Source organism: Narcine bancroftii, chromosome 5 (assembly GCF_036971445.1).
Source record: "Narcine bancroftii isolate sNarBan1 chromosome 5, sNarBan1.hap1, whole genome shotgun sequence".
NCBI lineage: Eukaryota > Metazoa > Chordata > Chondrichthyes > Torpediniformes > Narcinidae > Narcine > Narcine bancroftii.
Window position 1 is genome coordinate 59,894,890 of NC_091473.1, and position 21,717 is coordinate 59,916,606.

At 44.8% G+C, this 21,717-nt stretch overlaps 1 protein-coding gene across 6 annotated transcripts in view; it reads right to left on the bottom strand.

The window, feature by feature from the left end:
• The window catches only part of pappa2 (pappalysin 2), a 406,366-nt gene that overhangs the window by 16,808 nt on the left and 367,841 nt on the right, over positions 1-21,717 (bottom strand). For 4 of the 6 annotated variants that reach the window (XM_069937526.1, XM_069937524.1, XM_069937527.1 and 1 more), the window contains exon 21: positions 12,453-12,551. In XM_069937526.1, coding sequence (XP_069793627.1) covers positions 12,453-12,551 — 99 coding nt within the window. Of the gene's footprint in view, positions 1-12,011; positions 12,150-12,452; positions 12,552-17,665; positions 17,825-21,717 lie in introns of those variants that run through there. The other 2 variants (XM_069937525.1, XR_011357548.1) reach the window with 2 other exon arrangements.

Below are 21,717 nucleotides of genomic sequence, written 5' to 3' on the forward strand. Positions count from 1 at the left end.
GTCAAAAGCTTTACTAAAGTCCAAATAAACAACATCCACAGCTTTCCCTTCATCAACCTTTTTTGTAATCCCCTCGAAGAACTCAATCAGGTTTGTCAAGCATGATCTACCCCTGACAAAACCACGCTGATTGCTCCCTATCAATCCCTGTACCTCCAAAAATTTGTAAAAAATAGATTCTGCCATGGTTCTGGAGGACTGGAAAACTCCATTATTTTAAAAAAAGGGAGGGAAGTAGCAGCAAAGAAATTGGGTGACCTGTTCGCCTAACATCAGTGGTTGGGAAGTTGTTGGAGCCAATTGTTAAGGATGAGGTTACAGAGCACCTGGAAGTGCATGAGAACATAGGCCAAAGTCAGCATGGTTTGCTTCATGGAAAATCTTGCCAGACAAGCCAATTGCAATTTTTTTTTTTAGGAATCCACAAGCAGGAAAACGAGATGCAGTGGACAGTGTATATTTGGATTTTCAAAATCCCTTTGATGAGGTGCTGCCCATGAGGTTGTTTCACAGCCCATGGAATTAAAGGAGAGCACTGGCTAATTGACATGAAACAGAGAGTGGGAATAATGGGATCCTAATCTGGTTGGTCCTGTTTCCTAGTGAAAGTTCCACAGGTGTCGGTGTTGGGGCCATTTCTTTTTACATTGTGTGCTAATGATATGAATTGTGGAATTAATAGATTTGTGGCTAAATTTACAGATGATATAAAGACAGATGGAGGAGCAGATAGTGATGAGGAAACCGAGGTCATGCACTTTGGTAGAAAGAATGAAAGGGCAAAGAATTTTATAGATAGGGAGAAATGCAATAATTCGGAGGTGCAAAGGACTTAGGAATCTTCGTGCAGGATATTCTAAAACAGTGGTTCTCAACTTTTTTCTTTCCACTCACATACTTTGAGTAATTCCTATGCCATAGGCGCTCTGTGATTAGTAAAGGATTATTTATGGTGGTGGAAATAAAAAGTTTGAAAACCCCTGATTTAATCATACCTAATCGACTCATTAGGTGCAGTTTCATAACTCCAAAAGAAATGGGCCAGTAACAATTTTTCTCAAGCAAAATATTTCATTAATAATTAGGTCTAGAGCAGTGATTCTCATCCTTTCCTTCCCCCCTCGCATGCAATCCTTTAAGCAATCCCTTACTAATCACAGAGCACCGATGGCACAGGGATTAATCAAAGTACGTGAGTGGAAAGAAAAAGGTTTAGAACCACTGGTCAAAAGGTTAACCTCCAGGTTGAGTCAGTTTAGAAGGAGAACGAAATGTTGGCATTCATATCGAAGGGAATAGGATACAAGAGTAGGGATGTGATGTTGAGGTTTTATAAGGCACTAGTACAGTTGGAGTACAGGGTACAGTTTTGGGCACTTTATTTAAGTAAGGATGAGCTGGTATTGGAGATATTTCAGAGATGATTCAGAAAACTTATTTCTGGAATGAAGGAATTAGCATATGAGGAACACAATGGTTTTTGGACTGTACTCCTTTGAGTTCAGAAGAAATGGGGGTAGGAGGAACCTCAAAGAGCATTTCAAATGTTGAAATGTCGAGACAAGAGACCAGGACAAGAAGGTACAATTTCCCAATTGAAAGACTCCCATTTAAATCAGAGATGCGGTGGAATTTCTTTAACAAAAGGGTGGTGAAGCTTTTGAATTTTCTGCCACGGGCAGCTGAAGAAGCAAAGTCATTGGCATATTTAAGGCAGAGATTGATAAGTATCTGAATAGTCAGGGTATCAAGGGTTATGGGGAGAAGGAAGGAGAGTGGGGCTGAATAGGTGAATGGTTCAGCTCATGGTAGAATGGACTGGATGGGCCAAACAATCTACTTCTTCTCCTATATGGTATGGTAAAGTTGTATAAGATATTGGTGAGACTAAATTTGTGTGCAGTTTTGGTTACCTAACTATAGCAAAGATATCAATAGGATTGAAAGATTTACTAGGATGTTGCTAGGACTGAGTTGCATGGAAAGGATAAACAGGTTAGGCCTTTATTCTTTGGAGCTTTTGAAGGAACAATGGCATGCGATTGCAGTGTGATTTGGGAGTGCTTGTGCATGAATCACAAAAGGTTGGTTTGCATTTGCAGCAGGTTATCAAGAAGGCAAATAGAACACTGGCCTTCATTGCTAGAGGGATTGAATTTAAGAACAGGGAAGTTATGCTGCAACTGTACAAGGTACTGGTGAGGCTGTACCTGAAGTACTGCATGCTGTTCTGGTCTCCTTACATGAGGAAGGACTTACTTGGTCAGGAGGAAATGCATAGAAGGTTCACCAGGTTGTGAGAGATGGGAAAATTGATCTAAAATTATGAACATGGAAGAAACTAAAATTCATCAGTTAATGGCTGTAACCAGTACAAACAGGATAAGCTTGGGGGTTAGGATGCAGGAAAGCAGAGTCAGCATGATTAACATAAGAATCTTCTGTGTGACAAGAGCCACCATAAGACTAAGAAAAGGAATGGTAAGGTACAATAGAATGTAGGAAGTTGAGGTAGTCTGGATCAGATAAAGGTCTCCTAGCCCTGGACAGAAGTACCAAGTCCTACATATCTAATTAGCTAACCATACACAGATTTGTACATATGAAATTAGCCAACCCTAGATAGAATGAGTCAACTCTGCATACCAAGAGATTGTAGCCCCGAGAATCAGGAAGGTGTGAATAAGGACAATGACATGATGGGACACCCACAGGATACCCCCTGGTCCTCCAAGTGTACTGAAACTGCACATAGGCAGGAAGGATTACCTATGCCAAACCCATCCAGGGGGCAGAAGAATGTAAGGGGGAGGGCACTCTGATACTGAAACTGACTGTATAAAAGTTGGGTGAGCCCCAGTATATGTGTCTATTCCCAGGGTAAGGGGAAGCACCCAACTTTGCATTGTTGTTGTAATAAATGTTCTTTGTTCTCAATTTTTGTCTCGAGCAATTTCTTTAAAGGTACTTTAATTTCTAACAAAGTTGATTCCCATGAGGAGAGAGAGAGAGTTGTCTGAGACTGTAATCGCTGGAATTTAGAAGAATGAAGAGAGATATTATAGAAACGTATACAATTATGAAAGGCATAGATGTAGGTAAGTTGTTTCCATTTATAGGGGAGACCAGAACTAGGGGACATAGCCTCAAGATTCAGTGTAGTAGGGTTAGGACAGAGTTAAGGAGGAATTGCATTTCCCAGAGAGTGGTGAATCTGTGGAATTTGCTGCCCATTGAATCAGTGGAGGCTACCTCAGTAAATATATTTAAGAGAAGAGTGGATAGACTTTTTACACAGTAGGGGAATTAAGAGAAATAGGGTCATCTCTACCTTCCTGCCTTTTCCCCATCAATGAGATGTCATTAAATGGCAGAGCAGGCCTGATGGGGTGGATGGCCTACCCCTGTTCCTATTTCTTGTGTTCTTATGAATAGATAGATTAAATGGAAGTAGGCTTTGTCAACTGAGGTTAGATGAGACACAAAGCAGAGGACATGAGTTAAGGATGAAAGGGAAAAGCTTTAACAGGAACATATGGGGGAACTTCTTCACAGAAAGTAGAGGAAGGGTGGAACAAGCTGCTAGCTAAAGTGGTGAATGCATGCTCAATTTAACATAGAGGGGTATTGAGGGATCTGGGCTGGGCACAAGTCAGCACTAGGCCAAATAATAGTTCGGCACAAACTAGAAGGGCCCATTTCTGTGCTGTATTGTTCTATGGTACATATACTGCCAAGAGGTTCTGCAGGAATCTGTTCTGGGCCCCTGCTCAGAGATTTTTATAAATGAACTAAATGAAGAACTAAAGGGATGGGTCAGCAAATTCATTACTCGGATTGAGTTCAGGAGTCCTGAGGTAATGTTGCATCTGGTTAGATCTGGAATATTGTGTTCAGTTCTGGTTGCCTCATTACAGGAGAGGGTACAGAGGAAGTTTACCCGGATGTTGCCTGGGTTGGAGAATGCGTCTTATGAGACTAGATTAACAGACCTGGGGCTTTTCTCTTGGCAATGAAGAAGGATGAGAGGAGATTTGGAGGTCTACATTACTATGAAAGGCCAACACCAAAGAAAATCTTGATAAGGTGAGGAGAGAAAAGTTTAGCGGAGATGCCAGGGCAAGTTTTTTTTTAAATACAGACAATAGTGGTTACCTGGAATGCACTGCCAGCAATGGTGGTGGAAGCTGGTACAATAAGTCTATTTAAAACAGAAGGGTTGTAGGTGTGAGGCTGGTAAGGTTTAGATTGTTGAGTAGCTTAACATAGGTGGGCACATCATCGTGGGTTGAAGGGTCAGCACTGTGCTATGTTCAAAGGTTTACCCAATATCACTATCTGGACAAAAATTATGCATTTCCTGACTCAATAAGAATATGGAAATACTATCCAATATAAAATATTTCATAACAGATTTATTCAAGTGATTATTTCCATAGGCCAGTGTGTTTGAGCAAAAAGTATCCCACTGTGACCTTTGTTAATTGGGATCCTCATCCAGCCAGTGACAGTAGGATTCTAGCCATGAATGCAAAGCATAGACATAGTGTAATGAAATGTTGAGTTCTGCAGTTACTGGCCAGACAGCACGTAGCTTAAGATGCGTTTCGACGAGTGTTCCCCACTGTGCATGCAAATAAAAGAGTCACCATAAAGAGCATTACCATAAATTTAACTTCATAGCTTCAGGCAACATCCTACTGGGCAATCCTTCAAAACAAGGCTGAAATAATGACTCCACAATGAAGGAGATTTCCTTGTTTTCTTTGCTTGGAACCAAGAGTGGGAAAATTACATCATTGTTTTTAATGAATGAATTGTTGAACCTCATTTTTAAATGGTCTCGTTCTCATAAGCCTCTGCTGGAGAGGTGGGGTTGCACCCTCTGGGAGGGCCATTTCCTCTGCATTCTAACTGCAAAGACATGACCTGGCTCAGAGATGACTGCTTCAGAACAGGTCGATGATCCAACCAACCTTGCTCATTGTCCACTTAAACTTTGCTGACCTAGCAATGCCTTCACCAGGCATCAACTCCACAGTTGTGCTCTCAGACATGCTTTGCTTGAGAGTAGTATTTCTCTGTCATATGTTCTATCTCCTTTCTTTGGCTTGGCTTTGCGGATGAAGATTTATGGAGGGGTAATGTCCACGTCAGCTGCGGGCTCGTTTGTGGCTGACAAGTCCGACGCGGGACAGGCAGACACAGTTGCAGCAGTTGCAAGGGAAAATTGGTTGGTTGGGGTTGGGTATTGGGTTTTTCCTCCTTTGTCTTTTGACAGTGAGGTGGGCTCTGCAGTCTTCTTCAAAGGAGGTTGCTGCCCACCGAACTGTGAGGCGCCAAGATGCACAGTTTGAGGCGATATCAGCTCACTGGCGATGGTCAATGTGGCTGACACCAAGAGCATTCTTTAGGCAGTCCTTGTACCTCTTCTTTGGTGCACCTCTGTCACGGTGGCCAGTGGAGAGCGCGCCATATAACACGATCTTGGGAAGGCGAGGGTCCTCCATTCTGGAGACGTGACCTACCCAGCGCAGTTTGATATTCAGCAGCGTGGATTCGATGCTGTCGGCCTCTGCCATCTCGAGTACTTCGATGTTGGAGATGAAGTCGCTCCAATGGATGTTGAGGATGGAGCGGAGACAACGCTGGTGGAAGCGTTCTAGGAGCCGTAGGTGATGCCGGTAAAAGACCCATGATTTGGAGCCAAACAGGAGTGTGGGTATGACAACGGCTCTGTATACGCTAATCTTTGTGAGGTTTTTCAGTTGGTTGTTTTTCCAGACTCTTGTGTAGTCTTCCAAAGGCGCTATTTGCCTTGGCGAGTCTGTTGTCTATCTCGTTGTCGATCCTTGCATCTGATGAAATGGTGCAGCAGAGACAGGTAAACTGGTTGACCGTTTTGAGTTTTGTGTGCCCGATGGAGATGTGGGGGGTTCTGGTAGTCATGGTGGAGAGCTGGCTGATGGAGGACCTCAGTTTTCTTCAGGCTGACTTCCAGGCCAAACATTTTGGCAGTTTCCGCAAAACAGGACGTCAAGCGCTGAAGAGCTGCTCTGAATGGGCAACTAAAGCGGCATCATCTGCAAAGAGTAGTTCACGGACAAGTTGCTCTTGTGTTTTGGTGTGAGCTTGCAGGCGCCTCAGATTGAAGAGACTGCCATCCGTGGGGTACCAGATGTAAACGGCGTCTTCATTGTTGAGGTCTTTCATGGCTTGTTTCAGCATCATGCTGAAGAAGATTGGTTGGTGCGAGAACGCAGCCTTGCTTCACGCCATTGTTAATGTAGAAGGGTTCAGAGAGCTCATTGCTGTATCTGACCCGACCTTGTTGGTTTTCGTGCAGTTGGATAACCATGTTGAGGAACTTTGGGGTGCATCCGAGGCGTTCTAGTATTTGCCAAAGCCCTTTCCTACTCACGGTGTCGAAGGCTTTGGTGAGGTCAACAAAGTGATGTAGAGTCCTTTGTTTTGTTCTCTGCACTTTTCTTGGAGCTGTCTGAGGGCAAAGACCATGTCAGTAGTTCCTCTGTTTGCGCGAAAGCCGCACTGTTATTCTGGGAGAACATTTTCGGCGACACTAGGTATTATTCTATTTAGGAGAATCCTAGCGAAGATTTTGCTTGCAATGGAGAGCGGCGTGATTCCCCTGTAGTTTGAGCAGTCTGATTTCTCGCCTTTGTTTTTGTACAGGGTGATGATGATGGCATCACGAAGGTCCTGAGGCAGCTTTCCTTGGTCCCAGCAGAGCTTGAAAAACTCATGCAGTTTGGCATGCAGAGTTTTGCCGCCAGCCTTCCAGACCTCTGGGGGGATTCCATCCATACCTGCTGCTTTGTCACTTTTCAGTTGTTCAATTGCCTTGTATGTCTCTTCCCGGGTGAGGACCTCATCCAGCTCTAGCCTTAAGGGCTGTTGAGGGAGCTGGAGCAGGGCGGATTCTTGGACTGAGCGGTTGGCACTGAAAAGAGATTGGAAGTGTTCTGACTATCGGTTGAGGATGGAGATCTTGTCGCTGAGGAGGACTTTGCCGTCTGAGCTGCGCAGCGGGCTTTGGACTTGGGGTGAAGGGCCGTACACAGCCTTTAGAGCCTCGTAAAAACCCCTGAAGTCGCCAATGTCCGCGCTGAGCTGGGTTCGTTTGGTGAGGCTAGTCCACCACTCATTTTGGATCTCCTGGAGTTTGCGCTGAAGATGGCTGCATGCGCGACGGAAGGCTCGTTTCTTGTCTGGCCAGGACGGCTTTGCAAGGTGAGCCTGGTGGGCAGCTCGCTTCTTTGCCAGCAGCTCCTGGATTTCCTGGTTGTTTTCGTCGAACCAGTCCTTGTTTTTCCTGGAGGAGAAGCCCAGTACCTCTTCAGTGGATTGCAGTATGGCAGTCTTCAGCTGATCCCAGAGGGTTTCAGGGGACGAGTCCATGAGGCGGATTGCATCCTCGAGCTTTGCTTTGAGGTTTGCCTGGAAGTTTCCTCTCACTTCGTCTGACTGCAAGTTTCCAACATTGAACCTCTTTCTGGGATCTTTACTGTTCCTGGACTTTGACTTGAAGTGAAGGTTAAGCTTGCAGCGAACCAGCCGGTGGTCAGTGTGGCATTCCGCGCTGGGCATGACCCTAGTGTGGAGAACATCTCGTTTGTCTCTTTCTCGCACCAGGACGTAGTCCAGGAGGTGCCAGTGTTTGGATCGGGGATGCATCCAGGTAGTCTTCAGGCTGTCCCTCTGCTGAAAAAGGGTGTTTGTAAAGACAAGCTGCTGTTCTGCACAGAGCTCCAACAGGAGGCGCCCGTTGTTGTTGCACTTGCCGACACCATGCTTGCCCAGGATTCCTGGCCAGGTTTCTGAGTCTTTGCCGACGCGAGTGTTGAAGTCGCCAAGGATGACAACCTTGTCGGCTGTAGGGGTGCGTTGAATGAGGTTGCGCAGATCAGTGTAGAACTTGTCTTTTTCTGCTGGTTCCGCCTGGAGGGTTGGAGCATAGACACTGATGAGGGTGATGCGACGTTTGTTTTGAAGGGGGAGTCGCATGAACATGATCTGGTCTGAGTGGCCTGTCGGGAGGTTTTCGAGTTTGGAGGCAATGGACTCCTTGACCATGAAGCCTACACCAGATCGGTGTCGTTCATCCATAGGCTTGCCAGACCAGTAGAGTGTGTAGTCTGCGCCGCATTCTTGGAGGCTGCCTAAATCTGCAAGGCAGACTTCATTAAGAGCGGCTATGTGGATGTCAAGTCTGAGGAGTTCATGTGCGATGAGGGCAGACCGACTTTCAGCTCGGTGGCTGTCAGCCTTGTCTAACATGGTTCTGATGTTCCAGCATGCTAGCTTGAGTTTGTGAGCATCTTTTGAGGGGAAGGACGTGGACCTGTCCTCGGGCCTGCGCAAAGGAGCTTTTCGGTGGAGTGCAGTGTGCGCGGTACTGGCCCCACCCTTTACACCCATGGTTCGTGTGCCGTGGCCAAGAAAGCTGGGACGTGGCAGCGAGGTCCTTGGGTCGTAGGTTTTATATCGGAGTGGCCTTCTCCTATGCAGATTTCTTACCCGGGCTGGAGGGGCCTGCCTCCCCTCCTCGGTCGGACCATACCTGGTTGCAAATCATCTGTGGACATGGCCTAGGTAAGTTTAATTGGGTTCTCTAACTACCCCTGAGGTAGGTCAAGGACCCGGTTGGATTCTGACGGGGTTGACCGAGTCACACCCTTTCTTATTGCTGTGTAACTGGGGTGTAAAATGTAAAAAGCGAGGGGGAGGAGGTGGCCCCGGCTTCGGCAGAGTGAAGCAGGTGGAGGCCCCAGTCCGGGCAGAAAGAAGGAGGCGGCGGCCCCAGCCCCAGTCCGAGCAGAAGGTAGGCGGCGGCGGCCCCGATCCAGGCGAAAGCGAGGGGGAGGCGGCGGTCCTTTACTCTCCTTTACTCAATCGAAAAAGCACTAACTCTTTTTCACTAGGCATCTATCAACTTTTCAAGACATCCTTAACTAAAATGGGGTGGATGTTGTGGTGATATGTAATTACGCCACTTGGTCACCAGGAGTCATCCCAGTGACCTTGTATATAAAGCAGTCCAGATCAAAAGTCTAACCTTCCAGGTTTATCTTGCAGAGAGACAAGACCTCTTAGTGTACATATTAGTTTATTAAAGCTGTCTTGTACTTGCACTGCTGGTGTGGTTATTGTTAGTACAATTTAATAAACTAATATGTACACTAAGAGGTCTTATCTCTCTGCAAGATGAACCTGGAAGGCTAGACTGTAGCTCTGGACTGCTAGATGACCCCTGGTGACCTGGTGGTGTAATTACATATCACCATAGATGTATTTGTGGATCAGATTTAGTTTAAAAATCTAGTCTCAAAGTATCTTATGCATTTGGTTTTATTAAGGATGCCACTCAAATGATGACAATCAGGCTCCATGCAGATCCTGACATTCTATACTTTAAAGCAAATGCAGAGAAACACAAAGGCAGCAGAGACTGGAATCTGCAAACTGCAAGTCGATGCTTCTCTCTGAGACCCTTTATCTCGAGTCTTGACTAACCATTTCTGTTATCTAACCTGCTGAGTTCCTCCAGCATCTGGATTCCAGATTGGATAGTAGTGCATGCTGTAGATTTGCTCAGGAAACGAGTGTGGTGAACTCCTGATTACCTGGTTCCACCCCATTCTGTGACTGTACCTCTGGCCCCTCCCTCTTTGACCTTGTTTCAAGCCTCAAGCACCCTGACCCTTCCCCAGAAAACCTGGGGCACAGGATGAGGTCCTTGTCCATTGTGAATAAAAGCCTGTAGATCAGTGACTCCATCTCAGCCTCTTGAGTTATTTACTGTGTCAATTTTATTCATAATTTTTTTTTGTTTTCATCCAATAATGGACCAGTTCCTGAAACCTGACAAGCTGGTGATCGATCCACAGTTGCCTAATGTCTCAGACAGCTTCTAACTCTGGCTACGCTATTTCGAGATCTTGCTACAAAACTCAGCTGGCATCGTGGCCACTGACGCAAACAGATTGTATCTTCTCTTCTCCCGGGTCAGACACCGAATATTCCCAATGATCTGGGATGGCACCACATAATGAAGCAATGGATATACTCAAGGGACAATACAGGGAGAATGATAAAGTATATGCCAGGCACATGCTGGCCACCCGCATTCAGTGACCAAGCGAATCAGGGGAGGAGTTCCTCTAGGTCCTGTAGGGACTCACGCAGGCGTGCAACTTCCAGGCAGTATCGGCTGCCAAAGATATGGAGGACATGATCCAGGATACCCATGTTGCAGGCATCAGGTCTGACTACGTGTGCCAACGGTTACTTGAGCAGAGTAAGTTAGACTTAAAAGGGGTGATCGATCTTGCAAAGTTGCTGGAGATAGCACGTTTCCACATTGCAGAGGGCTGTTAACAGGTCCACACAGGGGTTGCCATCCTGAGACGCAGGTCTACAGGCCACTGGTACTCTACAGTGCCCAATTAATGAGCCCACCACAGCCACGGACTCCCAGGAACACCACTTCTGCGGACAGGCAAAACACCCCCGTAAACACTGCCCAGCGAGAGACGCACACACTCCAAATGCAGGAAGAGTATGTCGATCACAGGATTCCAGCCCCAGTGCCGCCACATACACAGCATGGCAGCCACCATCTTTGGCGTCGGCATCGTCTGGGGTCAACCACGCTGTGACATGGGGCTGCCATTTTGGATGCTGCTAACTTCCTGGGAGTCATCATGCCCCCTGATGGTGAGTCAGTGAGGATAGGACCACGGACCAACCCTGGCCTCAGTGTGCTGGACCAGAACAGCCCACACCAACTTGCCTGCACCATGATAGACATCTCCATCAATGAACAGGTGACTAAATGCCTTTTTGATAGCAGAAGCACAGAGCTTTATTCATCCTGACACTGTCCAACATTACTCCCTTGAGGTAAAACTGGTTGCCTACAAAGTCACCTTAGCCTCAAAGTCTCACTCCACAGAAATCCATAGCTACGCTAGGGCGACGCTGACTGTGCGGGGCATGGCATGTAGAGAATTTAAGCTCCTCATTATGCCACAGCTCTGCGGACTAGTACTGTTGGGGCTAGACTTCCAGTACTACTTAAAGAGGGTCATTATGCAATATGACGGCTCTCTCCTACCCCTCATGGTTGGCTACCCACAATTCTTAAATGACCGCTCTGTCCCTCCCTCCCCCATTGGCCCAACCGATGCACGGTCTCTCTACCCTCCACGTCGACACCCCACTGCTGTTTGCCAACGTCACCCCCAACTCTAAGCCCATCGCCACAAAAAGGCAGAGGTACGACAACTCCTGGATGAGGGGATTATTAAAGCCTTGGAGAGCTCAGGTAGTGGTGGTCAAGGGCAGGGGTAAGCACAGAATGGTGATCAACTATAGTTAAACCATTAATCATTACACACAGCTGGATCCATACCCCCTCCCTCACATCACAGATATGATCAACCAAATCACCCAGTAGCATGTGTTCTCCACAATAGGCCTGAAATCCACCTTACCACCAACTCCTCATTCGCCCTGAGGATCACCAGTTCACAGCTTTCAAGGCGGATGGTTACCTTACCACTTCCTCACGGTCTCCTTCGGTGTCACCAGTGGAGTTTATGTCTTCCAATGGGAGAAGGACCAGATGGTAGACTAAAATGACCTGCATCCCACCTTCTCATATCTGGATAACATCATGATCCATGGCCACAACTTGCAAGACCATGACGTGAACCTCCAGAAATTCCTCACCACCGACAAATGTCTGAATCTGATCTACAATGAGTGTGTTTTCTGCTCTACTTGACTGGTGATCCTTGGCAGTGTCATGGAGAATAAGGTCATGCGAGTGGAAAGAAAAAGATTGAGAACCATTGCCCTAGTGCGTTGATCCTTCCCCAGAAAGCTCGGATCAGGGCACAGGATGAGGTCCCTGTCGATTGTGAATAAAAGCCTGTGAATCAGTGACTCATTCTCAGCCTCTCAAGTTATTTACTGCACATCACAAAGTACAATTTTTGCTTCATGCGTTGGCCAGCAGAATATCCCAGGGATCCATGCACAGCATTCAGCTCTTTAAATCCACACTAATCTCAGAGATGGAGAATGAAGTGTTCAATGCAGCTAGAGTTACTGGTGAGGTGAACCTAAGTGGAAATTGAGACAAACGAACATTGGATAGGGATGTCAAGTAGATGGACAAGAAAGTAGCAAAAGCTAAACAGATTTAATAATGTGCAATTGAAAGTTTAGTTTAGGGCAAGACAAATTTTCTAATTCAATACAAAAGATTTAGTGTCAGTAAAGGGATCACAATATTATTAATGGCTTACTTGTACAACCAGGATGAAGAGAAAATAAAAACTGCTTGTGAACAAACAATTACTCAAAATCTCTGGATATCTCTCTAAATTCTGATCATGCTTCTCATGTTTAACCTCTAATCTCACCTTTCTGGTTGAAAGTGTTGATGGGCAGCAGTCTCCTCCATCGTAATGGCAATGAGCTCTGTTGTTGATTGTATCACACCAACCATCACCTTGAAAAGGCTGCAACAAGAGCACCAGTTAGCTTCAGTCCTGAAATAATTAGGGTCGACAATTGCTTCACAGGAGAGAAGTGGGATGTACAATCAGTGCTGCAGAGAAGCATGGATCAACCACATGAACTCAATCTGCAACTTACTGTGTCTATTTTGGTGGATGTCACTCTCCAGGTGAGAAATAATTGAAATTAACAAAACTTTGTGATGGAGTTATAGAGAGATAACAAGCTCATGTCTATTTGAAAAACAGACGTGCCTTTCAACTTTAATGTTACTGGACTTTCTTCCAAACAAATCAAAGACATTGCAAGGAACTATACAAGTGGACAAACAGTTTCACCAGCCCAAACATAAGAGTCTGCAGACGTGATCTCGAGTTCACAAATACATGCATAAAGTCCAAAACTGGATCTACAGTGTTTGTACTGAAATATATTACTCCTCATTTTCCATGTCCCACTGCACGTGGGACAAATGAGAGAGTACGTGCCTTTTATTGGCATCAAATGCAGTCAATTATAATATTTTGTACTCGCAAAGCAACAAAAAATGCAAAAATACATGCATCTTTTCTGATAATTGTATCTGAGCTAGAGGACAAGGTGGGGAAAGAAGTGATTTGTCAGCCAAGGGCTGTGTTCACTTCCAAGTTCCACCATCTGTCGAACTGAGGACACGGTGCAAGCCCACATGCTCCCAGATCACAAAGTTTTTGGAACAGGAAATCATCATTTGGCACAGAACTCACTGCTTATTTTGGCTTTTAAGTTAATTTCAACCCACTCATCATTACTGGCTGTATCAAGGTTGCTGCCACGCTCATGAAGTCTCTGAACAAGTCTTGTATGAGAATTTTCTGCACACCATGTGAAAATAATACATGAAACCAGTTTTCTCATGACAAAAAAGGCATTTTTACAAATATTGTTTTGTGAATTCTTTCTCGTTCATGACAGAAAGAACAGCCATCAATGAAGATCATTAACTCCTCCTGGAGACCTTCTGGAACAACCTCAGACCATGTTCAGTCAACTCCTCCAAGAAACCATCAGGGACAATCTCGCCCCATTTTGGGTCAACTTCTCCAGGAGACTTTCTCAAACAAACTCAGCCCATGTCATGTCAAAGATTGCTGACTTTCACCCATGCACATCCCTCTCTCTGCTTCCCCTCCAATGTACTTTCACGCTTTGGTTACCAGAACAGGTTTTGCCTAAACTGTTTTTCACTTAATGCCACCAGTTTCACTGCATCACCTTCTCAGGCTCCAAATCCCCTTATTTGAAAAGTTTGAACCTGGGAGTGGTGAGTCAATGAAAAAGTCCCATCTGCCCAACTCGACCTATGCCAACCACCAAATCTTCATTTACATTCATTCTGAATTATTGTTTTCACTTCTACCTAGATTCCCATCAATGGCCGCAGATTCCACCACTAACCTATATGCTGGGGACAATTTACTCTGGCTAACTAACCAAAAATCTCATGCCTTTGAGACGTGGGAGGAGAGCAAAGCACTTGGAGGGAACGATTGTACTCAAGAGAATGGACAAACTTCTGATAGATCGCAGAATTCATGATTCAACCCTGGGTCACGGGCTCTGTCCCTCGTATTACTGCTTATTGTGGCCTTGTTCCTCTTTTGTCTCCATCCATACAATTATCTGAGAACACAACATTGGTGGACATCTGACCATTCATTGCTCTTTCCTCTAGATAGACCATGTCAATCTGTGCCTGCAAATGGTTAGGCCCAAATCAGGTAAATCGGAGTGGTGATGAATACCATCTTGGTCAGCATGGACAAGTTTGGCTGAAGGACCTGTTTCTGTACACAACTCAAATTCTTCCCAAAATTACATCTCTCTAACATCCACTTCAAAACCAGCTTTTTTGCAAACCTGATTATCTGTTGCAACATTATGTTTAACAGTTCCTTGGCTGAAAGAAAAGCATCAGGATTACTCTGAAGTCATTACACAAGGCAGGAAAGTGAATAAAATAAAATGGTTTATGATCCTGAGTTGCAATTTATTTTGACTTCAGATGTCCTATCCATCTAGGTCAAGATAGTTTCCTCTCAAACCCCATCATCCTTGTACCTGTGGATTCTCCAGTTCCTCTTGACCAGTGGTATCAAGTAACGGTGTTAAATAAGAAAATCTTCACCTGTTGGGGTCAAGTGCAATAAACAGACATGCTAGGAAAACTCAGGAGGTCACGCAGCATCCATACAACAAAGAGAAACTGATGGCTAGACCCAAAACGTTATTATCCTTCACTTTCTATACATGCTATATGACCTGCTGAGTTTCTCCAGTACATTTGTCTCTCTGGTTGTGGTGCTTGTTACTGAAATAGGTTTCGGTCCTTGCACTTCCTCCTTGTCAGGATCTGCAGGAATTGTGGTCTTTCTCCCACACACCATCAGGTTTTTTGACTCCCCACAGCTTGCCCAATGCTCGCTTTCTGTCTGACAAGATGAAAAAGGATGAAAAAAAAAGAACCTGACCCTGGGTCACAATGAATCATTTGCCACATATTTCATTTGACACACATGAATATCCATCTAGTATTAATTGATTCAGCACAGCAGGTTGATGGCTTATTCTGGAACTTGCTTGGTTGTTATTTCAAGACACCTCAGCCCTTTTGATGTATTCACCGACTTCTGTCTGCTGGACAGAATCCGCACAAGAGGTATTTTGCATTCACTACACAATGTCCGGCAAATCAAACAGGATCGTGCTCAATTGGCAGAGCTGCACTGTGCTGCTTCTGTTAACTATTGATCAGTAATGATAAAAACAAGATGAATTTGCATTGAAAAGTCACACTGAATTGTAATCCAACAATCCTGAATGGGAATTTGATGTGAAAAAAAATTAAGGAATGCAAAATACATTTTAAAATCTAGTCTTGTTCAACAATTTAATTGAAAACAAATACACTGAGTGCAACACAACGAGAAAAATAATGCTGGAGAAAAAAAAAATCAACAAATCAGATCCATCTTTTGATTTCTAATGTTGAAATTGAGCTCTTATGTTCATATCTGAGCTGTATCCTGTCATCCTGTGGTGGGACTGCAAGGTACAAACACTGGAACAAGAGATTACCTTGGCATTGAGGTTACGTTCGAGACATGGGAGAAAACAGAAGGAAACAGAAAACATGGGAGAAACTGAAGGAACGGAATCCCCAATGTGGTCTTAGCTGACAGAGATTTAGAAAGTGCGATGCTCCCTGGGTAGACACTCAAACGGCAGATGCTGGAATCTGTAGTGGTGAGGGATTCAGGAGGTTTTGCAGCATCCATGAAGAGAAATGCACAATCAATGCTTTGGGACTGAATCCTTTTGAGACTAAATTGGGAAGGGGAGATGGCAAGCATATAATGTAGAAGGGAGGAGGGAGATGGGGAGGATCCAAAGTGAGAGATGATGTAAAGGGGGAAGAGATGGACCAATGGGCAGGGGTGGAGATTGGGGGTGAGGAGGGACAAAGGCATGAGGAAAAAGTGAGAATTGGTGAAGGACAGATAAGAAGAGTGAACCTGAAGTTACACCCCCACCCTGTTCAACTTCCAGTTTGACTCAACAATCCAATGACCTGTCCAAGACTAGATTGAAAAGGATTTTGCGGTCTAAAATACAGTCCAAGATCTAGAAATCCCGAGGTCATGTCTCTTGGCACTGTGCAGCATTTTACACCAGTGTCACTGATCTATTTGTGATTCTGAAAGAAACCCTCGTCCACACCATTATTTTCTTTGTTTTGACCACATTCAAAATCAAACATGTTTCAAAGCCACAAAATATCAACATTCACAGTCCAAGTTAAACAACCTCTTCACGTGTACACCATCCAAATCTCTCAACATTTAAAAATAATCTGGATCATGTTCAAATTCAAACTTCTCTCTGATGAAACCCAAATCCCCTTGGCCCCTTTTATAAACAAGAGGCAATCCTTAAGTATCGGAATCATCTTTGTTCCTAATCTAGAAACATTTGCCATTATTTTTTTGATATTAAGTTTCCCAAATCTTCAAATCATCTTCCCAAATGTGCCATCGCAGAGACATCTGGTTCACAAAACAGCTGATTTTAAGGCACTTCCAATTCCCAATTATACTTTCTGTTAAAGGAACACGTTGATTGGCTGGTTAACAAATACCCTGTGATCATGACCAATAATTCAACTCCATGATGGACACCTGTATTGGGAAGGATTTTGGCTGTCATGTGACAGCACTGCCCCCTACTAGTCAGAGGACACATGAGCTGCCGATCAAGGTTTGGTTCCACCCCACCTATTAGTGAACACCTTGCTGTTGGGTGCCATGTAAATTTCCTGGACTGGACTCTCCAACTTGCCTATACTTGGCCTTGGGCCATTGATTGTTGTAATTTGATTAACTCTCCTGCTCTGAGCCATTTGTCTCTGCTAATGACATGGGATGGAACCTCCAGCACTATAAAGGTGCCATGTGTTTGTTTTCTCTCTCCCTCTTTGCCAGCTTGGGACCACCTGGCTTCACTCCCGGGCTCGAGGTGGGGAAGGGCACTGGAGAAACTTGGTAAGATGTGCACTGTTAAAAGGGTTGGGAACATTTAATTAGTGTCCCTTGTAGCATAGAACTGTGCCTGCACTGAGTTGAGGGGTGGTGGGGCATTGTAGTGATTTTTCCTTGATCATTTTATGTACAAGTTTTGTGTGTGTGTGGCCTCAGCTACCATTTCCCACACTTGCCTTATGTAAATAAAATCCTTCCCTATCAAAACTGTGTTCAGAGTCCTCGCCATTGAGACATACCAAACCTCACTCCCAACAACACCACTTTATTATGTACATACCTGAGACTTTGAAAGTGTCTCCCCTACATTCCCATTTGCTTCCTGCTATTTCATATTGACAAATCATTTCTATTCAATTAACTAAACTTGCATAATTGCAATATGTCACTAATATTGTTGCTTCACATTACGAAGCTTTATCCTGGAAGCCTTTTCAAATTCACGTGTATCTATCATCTTGTTATTTAATCTCATTGCTTTCTCAAGTTACTTTGTATAATTTTACACAAATCTGATTTGCTGAGAAGAGCATACTTACCACAACAGGCCCTTTCCACTCCAAGTTGATGCTACTCCGGTTCTTGATTATTGGTCCCTGAGAATTTGGGGTCAAGTGTGTTATAATCCCTTAACTCCAGCCTCCCATTTCTGACTATCTTGTTAACATCAGCTTTTCAAAAGCAAACGACCATTGAAGCTGAAATTGGAATAAAAGTACACAAAATTCTGGAAATACTCAGCATTGGTGAAGCGAGAAACACATGTAATATCTCAGTACAATGGCCTTTCTGTGAGCAAACAATTTTTGGAGAACAGGGTGTAAGTATGGAAAACAAAATGTCTACCTGTGATCAACAGGAAATCACCAGTGTCACTGGTGGTGTTGGTGCTCACTGATGGTAAGGCTCATTGATCATGTCTCATCTGTCTGGAGGAGGTGTAACGAGAGGGAGATGAATGAGGGCAAAATGTGAGGTAAAAGACGTGCAGCGATTCTGGGATAATTCCTAATCAAAGATCCTTGAACTGGGTTATTGATTCTCCTTTTCTCTTCTCAGTTGCTGCTTGACTTGCCGAGTATTTCCAAAATGTCCTGCTGATGTTTGTGTCCACCTTTGGACCAGAGTTGCTGTCACTTTATGAAATTACCTCAAAATTATGAAGCAGGATTTACCTCTTCACTTTAAGAGTATGTAGAATCTTTTAAATATTGTTGTTCAGATGCTTTAATTTGGATCATCTTAATAAAAATGCTTCATGGCCAAAACACATGGGAGTTGCCTCAGCCAAATCAATACAATTAGGAATCTTAGTAAAGGCTCAGATGAAAAATTCTCTTTCACACATCTATTATTTCCCATTCATAATTCACTGATCTGCCTATCATTACCCCAAAACTTAGTAAAGGAATAATAGATTTCAGGTGAACATCTGTTTATTAAAAAAAACAGTAGATAAAGAGAAACATAATGATGAAAACAGATGGCAATCAGGAGAAAACAAATAACTGAAGAATATTTGCACAAGTGTCAGAAGAAAATACACTATGCATTTTTTGTATGGGAAAAGGATGCCAACATATATACATTACATACATATAAATACCATCGCCTTCCCAAGATCGTGTTATTTGGCGAGTTCTCCACTGGCCATCGTGTCAGAGGTGCACCAAAGAAGAGGTACAAGGACTGCCTAAAGAAATCTCTTGGTGCCTGCCACATTGACCACCGCCAGTGGGCTGATATCGCCTCAAACCGTGCATCTTGACGCCTCACAGTTCGGCGGGCAGCAATCTCCTTTGAAGAAGACCGCAGAGCCCACCTCACTGACAAAAGACAAAGGAGGAAAAACCCAACACCCAACCCCAACCAACAAATTTTCCCCTGCAACCACTGCAACCGTGTCTGCCTGTCCCGCATTGGACTTGTCAGCCACAAATGAGCCTGCAGCTGACGTGGATTTACCCCTCCATAAATCTTCATCCGCGAAGCCAAGCCAAAGAGAGAAAGAGAGAGAAGAGACATATACATACACATATACACACACACATATATATATATATATATATATATATATATGTGGACTTGTCATAAGAATGTGCTCAAAACCACTTAGAGGTTAGCACAATGCTATTGCTGTGCCAACGACCTGGGCTCAAATCCAGTGTGGTCTGTAAAGAGATTATACCTTCTCCCTGTGACCCCAGGTGTTCTGGTTTCTTACAAACCCTCCAAAACACATGGGGATTGCAGATTAATTGGAGTATTTGGGTGACGCAGGCTCGTAGGTCAAAATGGCCTTCCTCTGTGTTGTGTCTCTAAAAATTTAAAAAGAAATTCAGTTAAAATAACTAATGAAATAGGAATACATTCTCTCTGGCTACTCTCCAACTCAGTGAAGCACGAATAAAAAGCTCTCATGACTGGAAGGAGAACAAACACTTTCGATAGCTTACAACTATGGGTAGATTTTCACAGCAGTGTTCAGAAGGTTTCTGGGTTTAGGCGGGAAACCAGGGTTATATGTGAGCAGATGGGGGCGGAGCCAGGAGGCGGGGCCACCCATCAGCACAACACCCTACCAGTGAATCTCTGTCAACTGCATTCACCCCTTCCTGTAGAATTTAGGGTCTATGAATGAAGACAGATAACATGGATTCAGAAAAAATTTTGAAAACTGTACAGTTATTTACAGATTTAAGTGGTCCGGGGGTCTGGAGATCCTAGTGGAGTGCCTTAGCACCAGGGGCCTTGAACTCCTTGGGTCTCCTGGTCCCCTTGTGAGGGAGGAGTGGTGGGCTGGGTCTCCGGCTCAAAAGGTGCACTTTCCTCCTGAACAGGATCCCCAGAGGCCCTGACTGGAGGTGGTAAGAATGAGCTCTGTGGCTTGCAGGGCATTTGAGGCAACAGACCCTCTGTTCCAGCGGGTGCCAGGTCCCTGATGGAGACTGTGTCCTCTCTGCCATTCGGATACTCCACATAGGCATACGTGGGATTGGAGTGGAGCAGTTTCATCCTTTCCACCAGGAGATCAGTCGTGCTTACTGAGAAGGACTGGAGGTTGGGAGTGTAGTTCCTGATGCCAACCTTTCTAAACTGAATAGGAGCTTGTGAGGAGTAGCGTTGGTTGCAGTACATAGTAGCGACCGCATTAAATGGAGCGTCATAGGGAGGATTTTCTGCCAGCATGAGTTTGGAAGGTCTTTTGACTAGGGTCAGTTTGACAGCCATCCAGATCGTGACATTCTCCTTTTCAACCTGCCCATTCCCCCAGGGGTTGTAGCTAGTAGTCCTGCTGGATGCAATGCCCCTCGCCAGAGGGTACTGATGTAGCTCGTCACTCATAAAGGATGAGCCCTGGTCGCTATGAATATAACTGGGATACCCGAACAGAGTGAAAATGGAATCTAGGGCCTTTATGACTGACAAAGTGGACGTGTCTGGACATAGAAAGGTGAACAGGAAGCGGGAGTACTCATCAATGACAGAGAGGAAGAAAGTGTTCCTTTTTGTGGAGGGGAGAGGTCCCTTCAAATCGACACTGAACCACACAAAAGGTCTGGATGACTTGATCGGGTGCGGGGTGGGGCAGTAGAAGTGCGGCTTGCACTATGTGCAAACCTGATAAGACATGATCATTTCCCTGTCATCTTCCATGGAGTAGGACAGATTGCATGCCTTGACAAAAGGAGCCATGCAGGTAACCCCTGGATGGCAGAGCTCATTATGTAGATACTGCAGTTAGCTGGTGTGTGCAGAGGCACAGCTTCCTCTGGCAAAGGCATCTGGAGGGTCATTAAGGACTCCTGGTCGATAGCCAATGTCATAATTATAGGTGGAGAGCTCGATCCTCCACTTAGAAATCTTGTCATTCTTGATTTTTCCCCTCATGACATTATTGAACATGAATACGACCGAGAGCAAGTCAGTGAGGAGTGTAAATCTGTTACCAGCCAGATAGTGTCACCAGTGCCTCACGGCTTCTACAATGGCTTGAGCCTCCTTTTCCACCAATGGGTTCAGGAGCTCATGGCCTTGTAATGTCTGCAAAAAAATGCAAATGGCCTGCCTGCCTGCCTGATTGAGGGTAGCAGCCAGGGCTATGTCTGAAGCATCACTTTCCACTTGGAAAAGTACATTCTCATCCACTGCGTGCATGGCGGCTTTCGCAATGTGGTTCCGGAGGTAGTTAAAAGCCATTTGGGCTTCAGCCAAGAGGAAGAAATTTGTGGCTTTTAAGAGAGGGCAAACCTTAACAGCATATTGAGGGATCCACTGGATGTAATATGAGAAAACTCCAGGCATCTCAAGGCCTTTGTGGTCCTGGGAATGGGGAGCTCTAACAAGGGACGCATCCTATCGGGATTGGGGCCAATGAGGCCATTTTACACCATGTAGGGGAAGGTAGCCTTCAATCCATGCTCATCCATGCTCATCTATCATTCTGTCCATCTGCCTCTGGAAGATAGAAACCACGTTAGTGATACCGAAAGGGACTCTCCAGAATTGATAGAGATGACCGTTAGCCTCGAAATGGATTGGCAGCTGGTGATAAGTAGCTTTCAGGTTGATGGTCAAATAGACCCAATAC